The sequence below is a fragment of the Dendrobates tinctorius genome, unplaced genomic scaffold, assembly GCF_039654945.1.
Source record: "Dendrobates tinctorius isolate UK_male_01 unplaced genomic scaffold, ASM3965494v1 ptg000011l, whole genome shotgun sequence".
Lineage (NCBI taxonomy): Eukaryota > Metazoa > Chordata > Amphibia > Anura > Dendrobatidae > Dendrobates > Dendrobates tinctorius.
Genome location: NW_027361679.1, coordinates 120,919,186 through 120,936,792, shown reverse-complemented (window position 1 = coordinate 120,936,792; position 17,607 = coordinate 120,919,186). Strand labels below are relative to the sequence as shown.

At 44.6% G+C, this 17,607-nt stretch overlaps 1 protein-coding gene across 1 annotated transcript in view; it reads right to left on the bottom strand.

Moving 5' to 3' along the window:
• WDR18 (WD repeat domain 18) overlaps positions 1-2,124 on the bottom strand; it is a 67,798-nt gene extending 65,674 nt beyond the window's left edge. Inside the window, exons 1-2 of the mRNA XM_073547013.1 lie at positions 1,772-2,124; positions 1,584-1,694 (exon numbers count right to left, since the gene is read on the bottom strand). Of these exons, the coding sequence (XP_073403114.1) occupies positions 1,584-1,694; positions 1,772-1,981 (321 nt within the window). The 5' untranslated portion in view covers positions 1,982-2,124. The remainder of the gene's footprint in view (positions 1-1,583; positions 1,695-1,771) is intronic.
• Between the last annotated feature and the right edge of the window lie 15,483 nt (positions 2,125-17,607).

Below are 17,607 nucleotides of genomic sequence, written 5' to 3'. Positions count from 1 at the left end.
ATCCAGAAAAGGGGAATCAATATTTTTTTTCTCATTTGTCATCCGTGTGCTTTCCCTCTCCATCTAGCTATCATTTAGTTTCCCATCTTACAGAATTGCAATGCATCTGTAAGGCTGAGTTCACACGTGGCGTTTTTTTCGCGTTTCCGCGGCGGTTTTAACCGTGCGATTTTGCCGCGAAAAATAAGCATCCCATGCATTCCTATGGGATTCCGCAATGCTGTACTAATGCTGCGGTTTTTACCGCGGCGGAATCGCTTCGCGGTAAAAACCGCAGCATGCTCATTAATTTGCGGAATCGCGGCGATCCCGCACCCATAGGAATGCATTGTTCCGCTTACTTCCCGCATGTGGCTGTGCACACCATGCGGAAAGTAAGCAGAACAATTGCGGATGGTACCCACGGTCCGGAGGAGAGGAGACTGTCCTCCGGGCTGTGGGTATCATATCCCTGTAAAAAATAGAATTTAAAAATAAAAAATATTGTTATTCTCACCCTCCGACGTCCCGCGCAGCATTCCTGCTTCTCTTCACGCTCTCGTTCCCAGTAGTCCTTTGCGAAAATGCCCGCGATGGCGTCCGTTCTCGCGGGATCGCGAAGTCGCGCGACGTCATCGCGAATTACCGCGAGACGTCGCGATCCCGCGAGAACTGACGTCATCGCGGGCATTTTCGCAAAGGATTACTGGGAACGGATGCGTGGGACGTCGGAGGGTAAGAACACCATTTTTTTTTTTTTTTTTTTTTACATTCTATCTTTTACTATTGATGCTGCATAGGCGGCTTCAGTAGTAAAAAGTTGGTCACACTTGTCAAACACTATGTTTGACGAGTGTGACCAACCTGTCACTCAGTTCTCCAAGCGATGCTACAGATCGCTTGGAGAACGCTAGCATTTTGCAAGCTAAATACGCTTACAAAACGCTAGTTTTTCCGCGGGAAAATCGCGGGAATTTAAAATGCGATTTTCCCGCGGACTGGAATTCCGGAATTCTCGCGGTAATTTCCGCGAGAGTTCCAGTACGTGTGCACTTAGCCTAAAAGTCATATGCCATACTGGGGGTCCGTATACGGGGGGTCCCCATGGAATCAGATGATTTTCTCGTGCTGAACAGATTTTGGAGAGAAGTCGCAGCAGACTGCAAACTTCTCCTTGTGCCGAATACAGCGGAGAAAACCAAGACCCATAGAGTTAAATGGGCGAGTGCGTTCCGATTCTCAGAGGCAAATTCATGCTGTAGTTTTTTTTTTCCTTGGACCACTCGATCTGGGGAAGGCATGGAAATTCGAGTGTGCATGGGCCCGCATGAGGACAAGTGCAGCTGTCTGCAAGAGCCCATAGTGAGGCACTGACCCTATCCGAAATGTACCCGTGATGGAAAAAAAAAGGCACCAAGGTGTGAGCCCTGGCAGCCCACACTGCGGAGCTGGGGGTGATTATTAGGCCACATTCACACTTACAGTATTCGGTCAGGTTTTTTTTTTATCTCAGAATATCACTTCTGTATTTCTATCACCCTCCTGGCTTTGTCATAGCCCCCGACACCCTGGCCCACATCCACAATGTCCCCCCACCACCTTACCTCCCACAGGTAAACACTTTCTGCGATGCCAGCTGCTAGGTACAGACCATTGGGGGATGCAGACAAGCACGTCACCGGCGCCGAGCACACGATCTTCTGCTGCAGCTGATCCTGGAGGACAACGACAAGCAGGAGTTAATCTCAGAGAGCAGGCGCCAGGACGCCGCCATTGCGCTCAGCTCACCCACCTTTCTTTGTAGCTCCCATACATTGATGTAGTTCTTCCCCAGCTGTCCTCCGAGGAGATACTGCCCGCCGAGCATCACCAGGCCTCGGGTGGACGTGTTTCCTCCACGATAGGTGAGCAGAACCGCTCCCGTCTGGGGGTCCCATGCCGAGCAATTAGCAACTTGTCCCGCAGCATCGGTGCTCAATACGAGCTCTAAGGGCGCCGCCATATTTGCCGCCCGGGCAAAGAGTCACGTGTTCCCAAACAAGCAGCGCTTTGGGTGTCATGTGACTGCGCTGCCGCCGCTCATTCGTCTACTCATACCGCATACTGAGGCAGCTCGTGAGCAGGGCGGGGGCGTCGCTGAACACTCAGCCTGAGGGAGACAATGGGTCCCCCTTTCCCCCGGCACCACCTTGCTCCTGTCTACCTCAATGACAGAAATGAATAGCTTTGGCTGAATGCCGCAATTACAAGCCTGTGTGCCATTGGTGTGTGAACAGGGCTGTGAAGTTACATAGTTATTGCTTGTAGCTTTAAAAAGTGGCAAAACCATGGTAGAGCAGATGAAGCGCGGCTGAGGGCCGTGCAGTTTATAATTTCATGTGTTGGGATGAGAATGAAAACCTATAACTTTATTGTGCAGACGCTAAAAAGATTAGAGGATGCTAATGGGGTTATTGTTAGGATTTATGGCTTTTATCTAATAAAAAATGCATTTATTTTGGGAAAGTTCCTTTTTATACTTCTATCTCATTACGGGGTTTTGTCTTGTAAAGGAGCAACTTTTGTTTTTTATTCTAATGTATTGAACTACCAATGTATTTTGGTCTATTACTTCACTTAGGCTACTTTCACACTTGCGTTTTTTTGCGCTGCGTTTTTACACATAAATGCGCATGCGTTTTTTTTCCTATACTTAACATGGCTGCGCATTGTCATGCGTTTGTACGCGTTTGTATGCGCATGCGTTCCTTTGTAGTGTGCGCACAAAATGCATCCTGTTGCATTTTTTGTGCGTCCGACCTGTCTCAAAAAAACGCATGCGCACGCAATGCACACGAAATTCACCCAAGCACACATTAAAGTCTATGGGAGCGCTGACGTGTGCATAGTCATGCGCACATCAGCGCAAAAAAAAACATGCGCAAAAAGCAAAAAAACATTAAAAAACGCATGATGCGTTTTTATGCGCTTTTGCAATGCGCACGCAGCGCAAAAAAACGCAAGTGTGAAAGTAGCCTTAAAGGGGTTTTCCCACAAACAAAAGCTGATTTTAAAGGGAACCTGACACCCCATAGCTGCGGCCACCGCCATCAGGGGCTTATCTACAGCATTCTGTAATGCTGTAGATAAGCCCCAGATGTAACCTGAAAGATAAGAAAAACAAGTTAGATTATACTCATCGGGGGGCAGGTGTGGTGGGTGTCGCGGTCCGGTCCGGCGCCTCTCATCTTCATACGATGCCGTCCTCCTGCCGCAGCTCCTGCGCAGACATACTTTATCTACCCTGTTGAGGGCAGAGTAAAGTACTGCAGTGCGCAGGCACCTGACCTCTCTGACCTTTCCTGGCGCCTGTGCACTGCAGTACTTTACCCTCAACAGGGCAGATAAAGTACGCCTGCGCAGAAGCTGCGGCAGAAGTAAGAAGGAGGACTAAATCGCATGAAGATGGGAAGTACCGGACCGGACCACGACACCCATCGCACCGGACGCCAGGGTGAGTATAATCTAACTTGTTTTTCTTATCTTTCAGGTTACATCGGGGGCTTATCTACAGCATTACAGAATGCTGTAGATAAGCCCCTGATGGCGGTGCCTTCAGCTGATAGGGCTAAAATGGGGTGACAGATTCCCTTTAAGCTGTGGGTACTTCCAAGTATTGACGTGGCTATTATTGACCTGGCCTGTATAATTCCTAATTCCCGTATCACAGGTGGTGATACTGCTCAAGTGAGAGCAGTGTAAACTAACCCCTTTCTCAGATTAGACGTAATATTCTGTCCAAGTGACCTGGGTCTAGCTGACCAAGGACGTATTATTACGTCTGCGTGATCGCCCGGTGTCAGCTGACACCCAGCACTAACTGCTAGGAGCGGTCACACACCGCTCAACGCACTTTATCCCCAAAATGCTGTGATTGAATGAGATCACATCATTCCGGGAGCTCTGCCATTGGATCGGAGACCCCGCGGTGTGACATGGGGTCCCGATCATTGTCATGGTGACCCGATGTCGTCATGACGACATCCGGGTCACCAGAGCTAGGAAACATGCTGAACATGCGCAGTGCAAGTGTCTCTCTGTCAGTTCTGATCAGACAATTTCTACAGCATGGGGATGGAGCCTGCAAAAAATGATAGTCCCATATTGGAACTAAGTAAAAAAGTAAAACATTTTTTTTAAATAATTGTAAAAATGTTTAACAAAAAAATCCAAAATAATATTAAAAAAATCAAAAGATACTTTATCTATAAATAAATTTTAATCACAAAAAGTCCAACCCTGTATCCATTAGGGTATATGCATCACTTCAATAATTTCAAAACTATTCACACAAAATGTTACCTAAATGAATAATAACACTGGTAACTAAAAGGGTACTTAATAAAATATATTTTTTATTGAAAACCAATATTAAAAAATGTTTAAAAATGAAAGGTGCTGAATATACATAAAGAGAGACATAATACCATAGGGTACCCCAATGCACAAGCTGTTATATAAACAGCGGCTCAATAATAAAATAGAATATTTAATAAAATAGCCACTATGCAATAGATATCAATATATAATACATTAATGCCAATCACTAATGTGTAAACAAAGATAAAGTGCAATAAGGAGCAAACACTAATATTAAATAACCTGTGTAAATAAGGGCTACAGTTGTGGACGAAAGTATTGACACCCCTGCAATTCTGTCAGATAATACTCAGTTTCTTCCTGAAATTGATTGCAAACACAAATTCTTTGGTATTATTATCTTCATTTAATTTGTCTTAAATGAAAAAACACAAAAGAGAATGAAGCAAAAAGCAAAACATTGATCATTTCACACAAAACTCCAAAAATGGGCCAGACAAAAGTATTGGCACCCTCAGCCTAATACTTGGTTGCACAACCTTTAGCCAAAATAACTGCGACCAACCGCTTCCGGTAACCATCAATGAGTTTCTTACAATGCTCTGCTGGAATTTTAGACCATTCTTCTTTGGCAAACTGCTCCAGGTCCCTGATATTTGAGGGGTGCCTTCTCCAAACTGCCATTTTTAGATCTCTCCACAGGTGTTCTATGGGATTCAGGTCTGGACTCATTGCTGGCCACCTTAGAAGTCTCCAGTGCTTTCTCTCAAACCATTTTCTAGTGCTTTTTGAAGTGTGTTTTGGGTCATTGTCCTGCTGGAAGACCCATGACCTCTGAGGGAGACCCAACTTTCTCACACTGGGCCCTACATTATGCTGCAAAATTTGTTGGTAGTCTTCAGACTTCATAATGCCATGCACACGGTCAAGCAGTCCAGTGCCAGAGGCAGCAAAGCAACCCCAAAACATCAGGGAACCTCCGCCATGTTTGACTGTAGGGACCGTGTTCTTTTCATTTAATGCCTCTTTTTTTCTCCTGTAAACTCTATGTTGATGCCTTTGCCCAAAAAGCTCTACTTTTGTCTCATCTGACCAGAGAACATTCTTCCAAAACGTTTTAGGCTTTTTCAGGTAAGTTTTGGCAAACTCCAGCCTGGCTTTTTTATGTCTCGGGGTAAGAAGTGGGGTCTTCCTGGGTCTCCTACCATACAGTCCCTTTTCATTCAGACGCCGACGGATAGTACGGGTTGACACTGTTGTACCCTCGGACTGCAGGGCAGCTTGAACTTGTTTGGATGTTAGTCGGGGTTCTCTATACAACATCCGCACAATCTTGCGTTGAAATCTCTTGTCAATTTTTCTTTTCCGTCCACATCTAGGGAGGTTAGCCACAGTGCCATGGGCTTTAAACTTCTTGATGACACTGCGCACAGTAGACACAGGAACATTCAGGTCTTTGGAGATGGACTTGTAGCCTTGAGATTGCTCATGCTTCCTCACAATTTGGTTTTTCAAGTCCTCAGACAGTTCTTTGGTCTTCTTTCTTTTCTCCATGCTCAATGTGGTACACACAAGGACACAGGACAGAGGTTGAGTCAACTTTAATCCATGTCAACTGGCTGCAAGTGTGATTTAGTTATTGCCAACACCTGTTAGGTGCCACAGGTAAGTTACAGGTGCTGTTAATTACACAAATTAGGGAAGCATCACATGATTTTTCGAACAGTGCCAATACTTTTGTCCACCCTCTTTTTTATGTTTGGTGTGGAATTATATCCAATTTGGCTTTAGGACAAGTCTTTTTGTGTTTTTTCATTTAAGGCAAAATAAATGAAGATAATAATACCAAAGAATTTGTGTTTGCAATCATTTTCAGGAAGAAACTGAGTATTATCTGACAAAATTGCAGGGGTGTCAATACTTTTGGCCACAACTGTATAATAAAATATGCTGTATAAAGTGTTAAGTGCTCACTATGTAAACAACATGTCCTTTATAAATAACTACAGGTAGTAGTCATGACAAAATGTGCCAAAGAAAGTGCTAAGTGCTCACAATCCTGGACATGATGTCCACTAGAAGTAACTGCTAGCGGTAGGCATGAAAAGAAACCAATTAGTGTGACAAAATTGGGCAAATTTTACCTATAAGGTGCATGTGGATTCCCTGGCGTCCCTGCTGCCCAGACGCCATTTTTTGCAATGCTTCTTCGGGAAAAAAAATGGTCCTCAGTTTGTTGTAAAAAAAATTCCCGTTAGCCCTTAGAAAAATAAAAAATTTGGGGCTAAAACAACATTTTACAGGTAAAAATGTAATTTATTCTTTTTTCACCGCGCAGTGGTATAAAAATCAGAGAGGCACATGTGGTGTCAATATGATCATTGCACCCCTAGATGAATTCATTGGGGAATGTAGTTTGTAAAACGAGTTCACCTTTTGGGGTTTTCTGTTGTTCTGGCACCTCAGGGGCTCTGCCAGTGTGAAAAAACAAACCAAACTGAGGAATAACCCCTAAAATTTAACTTTTATTATTATATTAAAAGTACTCAATGTTAAAAAAGGTGTCAGAGTCAACCAGGAACCACCAAATGTACAATATACCCACCAAAAAGGTATAATAACCCCAAAAAACAATAATGGCGAGGGGGGCTACTCTCTCCCTAAAAGGCCCTGAGAGAAGCCCTACCTACCAGCGGAGGTTGGCACCCTAGTTTGGAGACACAGTGGTACCCCCGCTCAATGTCGGTAGCCCTGTGAGCCCTAAATCACCCTAAACAAACCAAAAAAAGGGAGATACATGAAATGGATACATCTGGGTGGGCCATTTATATGGATAAACCTAAATAAAATGGGAATGGTTGGAAATATCAACTTCCTATTTGTGGCACGTTAGTATATGGGAGGGGGAAAACTTTTCAAGATGGGTGGCGACCATGGCAGCCATTTTGAAGTCGGCCATTTTGGATCCAATTTTATAAATGGCCCACCCAGGTGTATCCATATAAATAGCTGACCCTGTACATCAGGGAACACCCAGTTGGTTTAAACAAGTTCAACTTTACTGGACAATTCAAGTACTTCAGTTTTTAACATGCAGTATTGGGCACAGCCCCGTCCTTTTCTTTTTCCATTAACACAGTACATTTTGAACATTTGCTTACTTTTAGCTTAGGCTATCTCTATGCTTGATTCTTCTGTCAGCCCCTGGGATTTTCCATCCAGCACCACAGCACTCCCGAGATCTGTTAAGTTTCAAGCAGTTCCCCGTCTGGTTTCCTCTGTATGAAAGGGATAAAGGCACACTCCTCAGTTCCTAGTTCAGGCCATAGGCAGGAAATTTGGTATAACCTCATGCTGCAGAACGATATGTACTCCACGTGCCTCCAGCCCAGTACAGCTTGAACTTGATCTTAACACGAATCTAACACTTACTCTAACTCACTAAATCAGGAAATTATACCCCTTTTTACTTGGCCTTAACCCCTCTCATCCCGTGCTGGTCCCAAACATTTTAATTGTATGCTACACTATTCCTATGTCTTATACTCTAATAGGCCCACCACTGCCATTCTGCCTTAATGTTCCTATCTATCACTATCTAAGCTCTAATTTATATTGTATACTTTCCCTACCCCTGATCTGAATGTACTAGAGTTACCTTAGGTGCTACCTTGCAGTACCCACACAGCAGCATCAGTACTATGAAAATGTACATTAATTACATTACACGATGCACATTTTACACATGTCAATATTGACATTACACATTTTGTTATCTTCAGGGGCATGTATACTATAGTCTCGGTCACACCCTTATATACCTCCCCTCATTAAATTAGGCCATCCTTGTCCATAACAAAACCTGCAAGACAACAATGCACACCTAAAACATATAAAATACACTTTCACATTAAATTCACATAAAATTTAACACTGCTTATATCCAGAGGCAAAAATTGACTTTCTGTCTGTCAACCTTGACCTCAGTCCTAGTGCGATCCTGGACAACAGAGTCCGAGTTCTCTTAAGAATACCGGCCTTGTTGCTCACACAAAATAAAACAGCTGCCCAACAGTCCATGGGCACAGTCCAGTTCTCTTCAATCCAGCAGAGATATGGGGTCATCCATTTTCACATGAGTGCATGAGCCCAGTCCCACTGCTTTAGGGACCTCGATACAGAGTGTCCAAGTACTTTTCAACTTACAGGCCCATTGGCCAACATAGCAACAGCTTCGCCAGTCCTGGAGCATAGTCCTCAGAGTACGGACCTGACACGGACCTGACACGATCCTAAAGTCATACATTTCCCTCCCCCCTTTTTGTGAACAACGATCCTTTTCAAAATGCTCAGTGCTGTCCCCATGTCAGGCTCGCAGTCCTTGGGGTAAAGTTCATGGGGCAGTTGCACATAGTCCATAGGGTCCACAAGGATTTCAGTCCCTTTTACGGTCCACAGTCCTGCAACCCAGATGGATGCTCAAATGTGCACAAAATAACTTGTAGGGGAAAAAACACAAAAGTTTTACACTTTCGACTGTCTTGGCCAATGTTGCTGGTTCCCATCACATTTAAGGCTTACTGCCCTCAGGGACGCTAAACAATCCCAATTTTTTTAAATTTTCGGTGCAACGTGCATCTGTGCACATGGCCAACAAACTTTGACCATCATTAAATTCTTGAACCTTCCCGTGGCCGTGTTCAAACCCATGTTTTGTGGGCTTCCATTTTGCTGACATAGGTGGCCGATGATGGTCCTTGGCACACATAGATTGTGGTGCCCCTGACTTCGTTGTGGCCAGATGCTTTACCACTACTGGTGGAGTCATCACTGGAGCTGGACTCTCCGCTGCCCCTCCCTTCTGTTTTTTTGGGGCTCGGTGGATTGGATGTGGTGGCCCTCGCTATGGGTGTGACGTGTAATCTCCTGCACTTCCACCACCCATTGATCCTCTTCAGGGAAGACCAGGGTGACCACCATCGCATACCACCCCCTACGCCCATCTGCTTTAATAAAGGTCACTCTATCGCCTTGCTCTGGGATGCATTGGAAACACAAGGAACCTGTGTTGAAATATGCGCTGTCCCTGGTTCCGGCCTCATAGATATAGCTGTAACCCCGGCTGTGGTTGAAGTATTATACTAAGTCGCGGTTCATCCGACCAGCAATAACTCATCCCTATTGGACGTTGCGATAAATGCTAATGCGCAGGTGCCGCCACTGGTGCCATTTTGATTACTTTTTTGTTTGCAAGGTATAATTTTAATCAGTATACCAGCTCCAACCTGACAGTGTAGTTTACGGAGCAAAATCCTGCTTACAGGTTTGCCTTAAGGCTTTGTTCCCACAATGAGCTTTTTGTGAGCTTTTGATTGATGTTGCAGCATTTCTGCACCTACTGTTTATATTAGGTTACGGTACTTTCTTTTTTTTCATTGCATTTTTGTGTGCAATTTTTAACATACGTTTTTATAACTTTTTGTCCATTTTGGTATGTCATGTTTTAAATAAAGCTGTTTTGTTTTTGATTCTTCCTGGTATTTGGCTTTGACAAAACCTTAATGATATACAGTACTTAGGTGCTGATTCCATGCGTTTTTGATGCTTTTCCACATCATTTTCGCGTGTGTATGCCTACTGGAGATGGACAATCAGATGCAGTCTACTATGTCTGAGTGTCCACCTCCAGTAGGCGTACATGCCCAAAAATGATGCACGACAGGGCATTCACCCCATCGGCGCCATTATATTATATGGCCACGTTGGCACATATGCCTTACTGAAGAACAAATAGCACCCCTGGGTTCACAAAGGGTATAGTATACAGAGTCCAAAATAAGCTATAGTTGGAATACACCTAATAAAGAACCTTATTGCATCCAAATACCATTTCCCTAGTTGGGATCTCTGCATAGTCCAGCTGTGTCAATCATTACCAGTTAGTGTGGGTAATCATATGTGCACCCTTCACAGTATAATGAGTAAATACTATAATAAGTATCTCTAAAGGATAAAATATTACCATACAATGTGTGCCATCGGTAACCCCTGAGGCACGCTTTGTGTACCTTCTTTAAAAGGGGTGCAAGGAATGAGAACAGAACGTGAAATTAAAGAGGGCATCTTTCAGTCAATTATGTTTCCTCTAATCAGGACGCATTGCTCAGGAGACCATGATGTCAGCAGCCTGAAGCGACCACATGGCTCCAGTGCTGTATGGGAACCTAGCACCATCTTGTGGAAATCCAGTTTATAGCTCTTAAGGGCCCGTTACACGTAGCGATAGCGATAGCAATATCGCTGTAACGTCACTGATTTTGTGATGTAGCAGCGATATTACTAGCGATATCGCTACATGTGACACTTACCTCCGACCGGCTCCCCCCGCTGGTTATCGCTGATCGCGCGAGAATGGCCTGGGCCATTTCTCGTCGGGCAATTCCTGCTGGGCTTCCTGTGGCGCCGATGAGCGACGCGTGGACGCGGGCGGGAAGACGTCAGGATCGCCTCGTCTGACAGGTAAGTAGCGACCCCCGACCCCTGCTATGTCGCTGGTGAGATCTGCCTGTGTGGCAGCTCACTAGCGACCACTTAGCAATGCATGAGCGATCCATATCGTTGTCGGGATCGCTGGTGCATTGCTACGTGTAACGGTACCCTTAAGGTTCAGAATGTACTCAGGAAAGTTATAGAAAAGAGAAGAAAGGACTAGAGTGAAGCCCTCAGAGGAAAAAAGAGATATAAGCTGAGAACACTTACCATATGTAGATATATGCTCTCCCTTGAGGTTTCGTCACATCTATAATAAGTATCATAAATAGTGATGAGCGAGCATATTCGGTAATGCTCGTTACTCGCCCGAGCATCGCTGTACTCGCGGTGCTCGGCGAACACCGAACATTTCTGGGATTAATTGTCGGGAGCTTGGGTTCCCGCCCTGCATGTTTGGCGCTCTTTAGAGCGCCAGTCAACATGCAGAGATTGTCTGCCACGCATTGTAATGCCGCAGTGTGACGACTCCTGGAGTGGACCCTCTGGGTCGTGACACCAACCCTCCCAGGGCGAGCTGACCTAGTGAAGACCACCCCCTATACAGGGAGTGTCAGGGGCAAGCCCCAGGGGGTAAGGCACCACGACTGCTGGCACCAGGCGGCCGGCTCACAGGAGACACGAGTGGGTGAGAGTGTCTGCAGGAACGTGTAAAGTGTGGACACGGGAACACGTGGTATACAGAGACTTCGTTCGTCTGGGTGTGAGTGAAGCAGGAAGCGTGCAAGGAGCACGTCAGAGCACTGAGTCAGGCAGCAGGTGTGCCAGGAGGTGTAACAGAGTAAGAGACTGAGTACAGGATCAGAGTGTGTGCCCGGAGGCACAACTGAGTATAAGACAGAGCACGGAATCAGAGTGTGTGCCAGGAGGCACGACTGAGTATAAGACAGAGTACAGGGTAAGAGCGTGTGCCAGGAGGCACAACCGAGTATGAGACAGAGTACAGTGTCAGAGCATGTGCCAGGAGGCACAACCGAGTACGAGACAGAACACAGGGTCAGAGCGTGTGCCAGGAGGCACAACCAAGTACAAAGCAGAGTGCAGATTCAGAGCGTGTGCCAAGAGGCACAACAGAGTGCAAGGCAGAGGACCTGAGTACAGCGCACAGCCAGGCAGGGACACGGCAGACCAAGCCAGGAGCACAACAATAATCAGGCACCTCCCCTAGGGGGAGGTCATCTGATATAGCACATGACTACTACTGGTTCCGGGTCAGGACCTAGCCAGAAAGCACATGACCACTACAGGTTCCGGGTCAGGTCCTCCATTACCATAGAGAGGACCGAGCCCTATACAGCACTGACAGGAGCGCGCAAGCGCAAACGTGACATGTAGGAGGAGGCCCGGGGACGAGAGCTGCGCGTGCGCACCCTACGGGACCCCCGGAGTGACCGCAGCTCCGGAAGAGATGACGTCGGGACCGAGGTCCCGCCCCCAGGTGAGCACGGCGTGACACGCAGCCATGTTGGTTGTGGCATTACAGTGATTGGCTGGCCGCACAGCGTCATCAGGTCTATATCAGACCTGGCGCCGCCCTGCTCGGCACAGTCAGCTCCAGATTCAGGCAGTGTAGGGAGAGATTCTGCTGAGATAGGGAGAGATTTGGCGCTCTTTAGAGTGCCAATCAACATGCAGGGATTGTCTGCCACGCACTGTAATACCGCAGCCATGTTGGTTTTGGCATTACAGTGATTGGCTGGCCGCACAGCATCATCAGGTCTATATCAGACCTGGCGCCGCCCTGCTCGGCACAGTCAGCTCCACTCAGGCAGTTTAAGGAGAGATTCTGCTGAGATAGGGAGAGATTTGTGATTTTATTAGTTATTAGTTAGTGTGGGTATACCACTGTTGAATCCACATATCCAGCTAAACCAACAGTCCTTCTAAGGACTAATTACGGGGTATATAGATTGCAGTGCTAGGTAGGCAGGGAGTGTATGTGGGTATAAAGATATCAGTAGCAGGCAGGCCTTGTATGTGGCATACTTCATTGCATACATCAAGAGGGTCTATTCCATTACTGTCTTCTGCTGCTACCTATTACATATATTGACCGTATATACACTCACTGGCCACTTTATTAGGTACACCATGCTAGTAACGGGTTGGACCCCCTTTTGCCTTCAGAACTGCCTCAATTCTTCGTGGCAGAGATTCAACAAGGTGCTGGAAGCATTCCTCAGAGATTTTGGACCATATTGACATGATGGCATCACACAGTTGGCGCAGATTTGTCGGCTGCACATCCCTGATGCGAATCTCCCGTTCCACCACATCCCAAAGATGCTCTATTGGATTGAGATCTGGTGACTGAGGAGGCCATTTGAGTACAGTGAACTCATTGTCATGTTCAAGAAACCAATCTGAGATGATTCGAGCTTTATGACATGGCGCATTATCCTGCTGAAAGTAGCCATCAGATGCCTGTTCTTAGCTGAGAGGAGTGGTACCCAGTGTGGTCTTCTGCTGCTGTAGCCCATCTGCCTCAAAGTTCGACGCACTGTGCGTTCAGAGATGCTCTTCTGCCTACCTTGGTTGTAACGGGTGGCAATTTGAGTCACTGTTGCCTTTCTATCAGCTCGAACCAGTATGCCCATTCTCCTCTGACCTCTGGCATCAACAAGGCATTTCCGGCCACAGAACTGCCGCTCACTGGATTTTTTTTCTTTTTCGGACCATTCTCTGTAAACCCTAGAGATGGTTGTGCGTGAAAATCCCAGTAGATCAGCAGTTTCTGAAATACTCAGACCAGCCCTTCTGGCACCAACAATCTTGCCACGTTCAAAGGCACTCAAATCACCTTTCTTCCCCATACTGATGCTCGGTTTGAACTGCAGGAGATTGTCTTGACCATGTCTACATGCCTAAATGCACTGAGTTGCCGCCATGTGATTGGCTGATTAGAAATTAAGTCTTAACACACAGTTGGACAGGTGTACCTAATAAAGTGGCCAGTGAGTGTACATAACCCCAGGTATCATTGGCCAGGAATAATTTTTTTGTATCTTAATCCTGTTTATTTAATTCCAATGCAATCCAGAGCCCACGTTTTTTTTTTCTCTATTTGCAGAATACAGCCAGAAACTTTTCATAGTACAGCATGAAAACCCAGCTCTGCTATTTTAAACGGGTTTGCCCATCCCAGTGGTCACATCTGAGTGCGCATAAAATTCTGCCATTTTTGTGGTACTGTAAAATTTTTTGGGAGTGTTTTATATAATTTCTTGACACCAGTTTGCTGCTAAAAAAAAATATTTAGCTGCCAAAAAAAATGTAGCTACAGGGCAGATATTTTACACTGGGTTTTGTCCGCCACATGTATCGCATATCATTGTGCTTAAAATTGTGCCATTTCAGGCATCCATAGAATTGTTTTTCTGGTGTCTTAGCCTACTTATTGACACAATTTTGCTGGCCAAACAAAAAAAAAAAATATAGGCTAGATATTTGAAAGTGGGCTATAGATATATATATATATATAGATAGATAGATAGATAGATAAATAGATATATCTATAGATAGAGATATATCTATAGATAAAGAGATATATCTATAAATATATATCTATAGATAGATAGATATATAATACCAAGGCCGATGTTTATTAATGAACAATATGCTTAATTTTTTTTAAAAAATGGAAAAAAAATGGTGTGGGCTCCAGTGCAATTTTCTGCACCAGAGAGCGAAAGCCGACAACTGGGGGCAGATATTCATAGCCTAGGAAGGGACCATGGTTATTGGGACCACCTGGCTACAAACATCTGCCCCCAGCCACCCCAGAAAAGGCGCATCTCTAGGATGCACCAATTCCAGCACTTAGCCTTTCTCCTCCCACTGCCATGTAGCGGTGGCATATGGGGTAATATTTCTGGGTTGATGTCACCTTTGTATTCTAAGGTGACATCAAGCCTGATTAGTAATAATCCTATAGTTGTTAAGGGTTAAAAAAAGACAGCCAGAAAACTTATTTTAATCCCTTAAGCCCCAAGGGTGGTTTGCATGTTAATGACCAGGCCAATTTTTACAATTCTGACCACTGTCCTTTTATGAGGTAATAACTCTGAAACGCTTCCATGGATCCCAGTGATTCTGACACTGTTTTCTCGTGACATATTGTACTTCATGTTAGTGGTAAAATTTAATTCAAATAACTTGCGTTTATTTGTGAAAAAAATGGAAATTTGGCGAAAATTTTGAAAATTTCGCAATTTTCCAAATTTGAATTTTTATGCCCTTAAATCACAGAGATACGGCACACAAAAAACTTGATAAGTAACATTTCCCACATGTTTACTTTATATCAGCACAATTTTGGAACCAAAATTTTTTTTTTGTTAGGAAGTTATAAGGGTTAAAAATTGACCAACGATTTCTCATTTTTTCAACACCATTTTATTTTTACAGGCCACATCACATTTGAAGCCACTTTGAGGGGTCTATATGATAGAAAATACCCAAAAGTGACACCATTCTAAAAACTGCACCCCTTAAGGTGCTCAAAACCACATTCAAGAAGTTTATTAACCCTTTAGGTGCGTCACAGGAATTTTTTGAATATTTAAAAAAAAATGAACATTTAACTTTTTTTCACAAAAAAAATAATTCAGGTTCAATTTTTTTATTTTACCAAGGGTAACAGGAGAAATTGGACTGCAAAAGTTATTGTGCAATTTGTCCTGAGTACGCTGATACCTGATATGTGGGGGGGAACCACTGTTTCGGCGCCTGGCAGACCTCAGCAGGGAAGGAGCGCCATTTGACTTTTTCAATGCAAAATTGGCTGGAATTCAGATCGGACGCCATATCTCGTTTGGAGAGCCCCTGATGTACCTAAACAGTGGAAACCCTCACAAGTGACCCCATTTTGGAAACTAGACCCCCCCAAGGAACTTATCTAGATATGTGGTGAGAACTTTGAACCCACAAGGGCTTCACAGAAGTTTATAACGTACAGCGGTACAATTAAAAAAATCATATTTTTTCCACAAAAATGATCTTTTCACCCCCAATTTTTATTTTCCCAAGGGTAGCAGGACCCTAAAAGTTATTGTGCAATTTGTCCTGAGTATGCTGATACCTCATATATGGGTGTAATTGACTATTTGGGAGCATGGCAGAGCTCAGAAGGGAAGCAGCGCCATTTGACTTTTTTGGCTGGAATTGAGATCGGACACCATGTCGCGTTTGGAAAGCCCCTGATGTACTAAAACAGTGGAAACCCCCCATAAGTGACCCCATTTTGGAAAGTAAACCCCCTAAGGAACTTATCTAGATGTGTGGTGAGCAATTTGAACCCCCCAGTGCTTCACAGAAGTTTATAACGACCGGGCGTGAAAATAAAAATATCGTATTTTTTCAACAAACATCATCTTTTAGTCCCCATTTTTTTATTTTCCCAAGGGTAACAGGAGAAATTGGACACCAAAAGTTGCTGTCCAATTTGTCCTGAGTACACTGACACCCCATATGTGGGAGAAAACTACTGTATGGGCACACGTCGGGGCTCGGAAGGGAAGTAGTGATGTTTTGGAATGCAGACTTTGATGGAATGGTCTGCGGGTGTCATGTTGCCTTTGGAGAGCCCCTAATGTACCTAAACAGTGGAAACCCCCCACAAATGACCCCATTTTGGAAACTAGACCCCCTAAGGAACTTATCTAGATGTGTGGTGAGCACTTTGAACCCCCAAGGGCTTCACAGAAGTTTATAATGCCCAGGCATGAAAATAAAAAAATCATATTTTTTCCACAAACACGATCAATTAGTCTCCAATTTTTTTATTTTCCCAAGGGTAACAGGAGAAATTGGACCCCAAAAGTTGTTGTCCAATTTGTCCTGAGTACGCTGATACCTCATATGTGGGAGAAAACTACTGTATGGGCACATGTCGGGGCTCGGAAGGGAAGTAGTGACGTTTTGGAATGCAGACTTTGATGGATTGGTCTGCGGGTGTCATGTGCGTTTGGAGAGCCCCTGATGTACCTAAACTATTGAAACTCCCGACAATTGACCCCATTTTGGAAACTGGACCCCCCACGGAACTTATCTAGATGTGTGGTGAGCACTTTGAACCCCCAAGTGCTTCACAGAAGTTTATAACGCCTGGGCGTGAAAATAAAAAAATCATTTTTTTCCATGAAAATGATCATTTTGCCCCCAATTTTTTATTTTCCTAATGGTAACAGGAGAAATTGGACCCCAAAAGTTGTTTTGCAATTTGTCCTGAGTATGCTGATACCCTATATGTGGGGGTAAAACACTGTTTGGGCGCATGGCAGAGCTTGGAAGGGAAGGAGCACCATTTGACTTTTTCAGCACAGAATTGGCTGGAATTGAGATCAGATGCCATGTTGCATTTGGAGAGCACCTGATGTGCCCAAACAGTGGAAACCCCCCAATTATAACTCCAACCCTAACCCCAAAACACCCCTAACCCTAATCTGAGCCCTAACCCTAGCCCTAGCCCTAACCATTGCCCTAATCCTAACCCTAGCCCTAACCCTAATGGGAAAATGGAAATAAATACATTTTTTTTATTTTATTATTTTTCCCTAACTAAGGGGGTGATAACGGGGGGTTTGATTTACTATTTATGGCGGTTTTTATGTTTGGCAGCTGTCACACGCTAAAAGACGCTTTTTATTGTAAAAATAGTTTTTGCATCACCACATATTGAGAGCTATAATTTTTCCATATTTTGACCCACCGAGTCATGTG